The sequence below is a fragment of the Trypanosoma grayi genome, assembly GCF_000691245.1.
Source record: "Trypanosoma grayi strain ANR4 Tgr_786_V1, whole genome shotgun sequence".
In the NCBI taxonomy this organism is placed as follows: Eukaryota; Euglenozoa; class Kinetoplastea; order Trypanosomatida; family Trypanosomatidae; genus Trypanosoma; species Trypanosoma grayi.
The window spans coordinates 5,556-7,775 of NW_008826405.1; the positions used below are offsets into that span (position 1 = coordinate 5,556).

Sequence of the window (2,220 nt, forward strand, 5' to 3'; positions counted from 1 at the left end):
AAAAAAAAAAAGGGAAGAGGACAATTCATACGACTTGTGGTTGATTCCAGACCTCATCTCTTCCAACTGCGGTGTGTTTTTCTTTTACCGGAGTGTGCTGTTCAGTGGGAATCTGCCCGTATGCGGTCTGAAAGCCGCTCTGCTGCATACTTGCCCTGGGGGTGTTGGCGCGCGTGCATGCGTTCATGCATACGCCTCTTTACTGCTTTTATTTTCGTTTGGTACTTATTCTCTCTATCTGCTTTTCTTTCTTTCTTATTACTTGCGGTGATGAATATGGGACTCACTTCGCCAGTGCCACGCAACGGGTGGTGGGCGGTAGAAGAACGAGGCCCATACGTCAGACTGACAGGTGCCATTGCGTGAGAGTCACATACATNTAGAAGAACGAGGCCCATACGTCAGACTGACAGGTGCCATTGCGTGAGAGTCACATACATACTCTTGCACACTCGCAAATAAATAACTATATATATATATATATATATATTCAAAGTCATAAAGGAGTCAGGATACTTGTGCGTTGCGGTAGTAATAACAGCAACAGCGGCTCTGGTGGTACTTCTGACATTGGTTTTTCTTGCGTAATCCCTCTTAGCAGCCGATCATATCATCTGCCAGCCATGACGCTGGTGGCTTCCTGCAACGCGCTTTACTTCCCCGACCCGCCGATGGACAACATCATCACTCTGTCGTGGCAGCGACAAGAGGGGGCGGTGCTAGCCGCGTGTAGCTGCGTCATCTTCAAGGTGAAGTCGTCCTCGCCAAAGTCCTTCCACGTGCTGCCACGCTACGGTGCACTGCTGCTGACGGATGCGTCCGGCAATCCATGCACCCCGTGTAGCGCGCAGATCACCTTTGGCCTCCGTGCCGCCGCCACCGATGCGGTGAGTGAGGCCGCAACAACGACGATGCGTCGCCTGCCGCACTCCGCTGCGGGTAGCCACCCCCACCAGGAGCGCTTTGCGATTGAGTACGCCATTCTTGCAGCAGCGCGCCCGACATACGAGCGCATCGTGCAGGCCGTAGCTGGCGGCGAGCGGCTGACAGAGGTAGTGCGCAGCGTGTGGGAGCTCGTCGCGTCGGGCGCGCAGCGGTCTGTGCGGGGCTCGCCGATCAGCCTCAAGGCGCACATGGAGGGCGTCACGATGGACAGCAGCAAGGCGGGTCGTCACGGCGTCGTCGTGGTGCCACCCACCGCACACCTCGTGTGGACAACGCTACAGACGCGCCTAATGAGCCGCGCATCGCCGGCGTCGGCGATGGAGAGCGGCAGCAGCCCGTCCACGCGGCACCTCTCCGAGAGGAACAGAGGGGCCACTGCCGCGGGCGAGCTGCGCGCGCTGAGTCTCGGCATCGAGGCGCTGCGCCACGACGCACCCACAAGCACCTCGAACGCCACCATCCCCACAAACACAGGCATCAATTCAACGGGGACGCCAATGAAGGGCATGCCTGGGGGCGCCGGTGCTAATCCTGCTGCCGCACGAGCTGCGTATGACACTGGTGACAATGGTATTCCCACACCTGCGGACGGAGAAGCGGCGGATATTGTGATGCGTATAACGCCAATGAAGGGCGGTAGGGCTGCTGTTTCCCCTTTTTCTGTTTTAAGCGATGGGAAAAACGGGATACCGCTCGTAGTGGTGTTAGTGGCAATGTTTGGCACATACCTGATCACTGTGCTGCTGTTACGCGGCGGGAGTGTTAGTGCTAGTGGTAATCGTAGTGACATTGGCATCCATACCAACGACGGTGCGTGAGCGGGCGAGAGAGAAAGAGAGAGGGAGAGGGGGGGGGAGGGCACCGGCTCCCTTTCCACACATGCGTCTGTGGCAAAGGCACAAAGAAAAAAAAAAGAAACCAAAAACCAAAAAAAAAGCAAAGGGGAAGAAGAACGTACGAAACAGAAACGAAAGAAAAGAAAAAGTTGGCGAATGAAAGAGCGAATGGGAATAGTAAGAATCATCTGTAGAACAAACCCCTCACCCCTCCTCCATCTCCTCCAGGGGGAGAAAAAAAGACAGTTGCGTGCATGGAATTGTGTTTGTTGCTTTGGGCTTAACTCGGTGCTGTTCTCTCTCAACGCCAGGGTGTGTGGCGGGGGGCCGCCTTTCGTGCTGCACGAAGACGAGAGTAGAAGGGAGGAAACGGCATTGGCGTTTCATAGTCGATCTGATTTTCTTTTCTTTTTTCCCTTTTTTTTTTGTTCTTCCTACT

General features: G+C 55.1%; 1 protein-coding gene across 1 annotated transcript; it reads left to right on the plus strand.

Annotated features, from left to right (window-relative positions):
- Nucleotides 1–623: 623 nt before the first annotated feature.
- Nucleotides 624–1,763, plus strand: DQ04_07861030 (hypothetical protein; the record flags this gene model as incomplete). Its single annotated transcript, XM_009315336.1, has 1 exon — nucleotides 624–1,763. The coding sequence occupies one exon, from the start codon at nucleotides 624–626 to the stop codon at nucleotides 1,761–1,763; it is 1,140 nt and encodes a 379-aa protein (XP_009313611.1).
- Nucleotides 1,764–2,220: the final 457 nt, after the last annotated feature.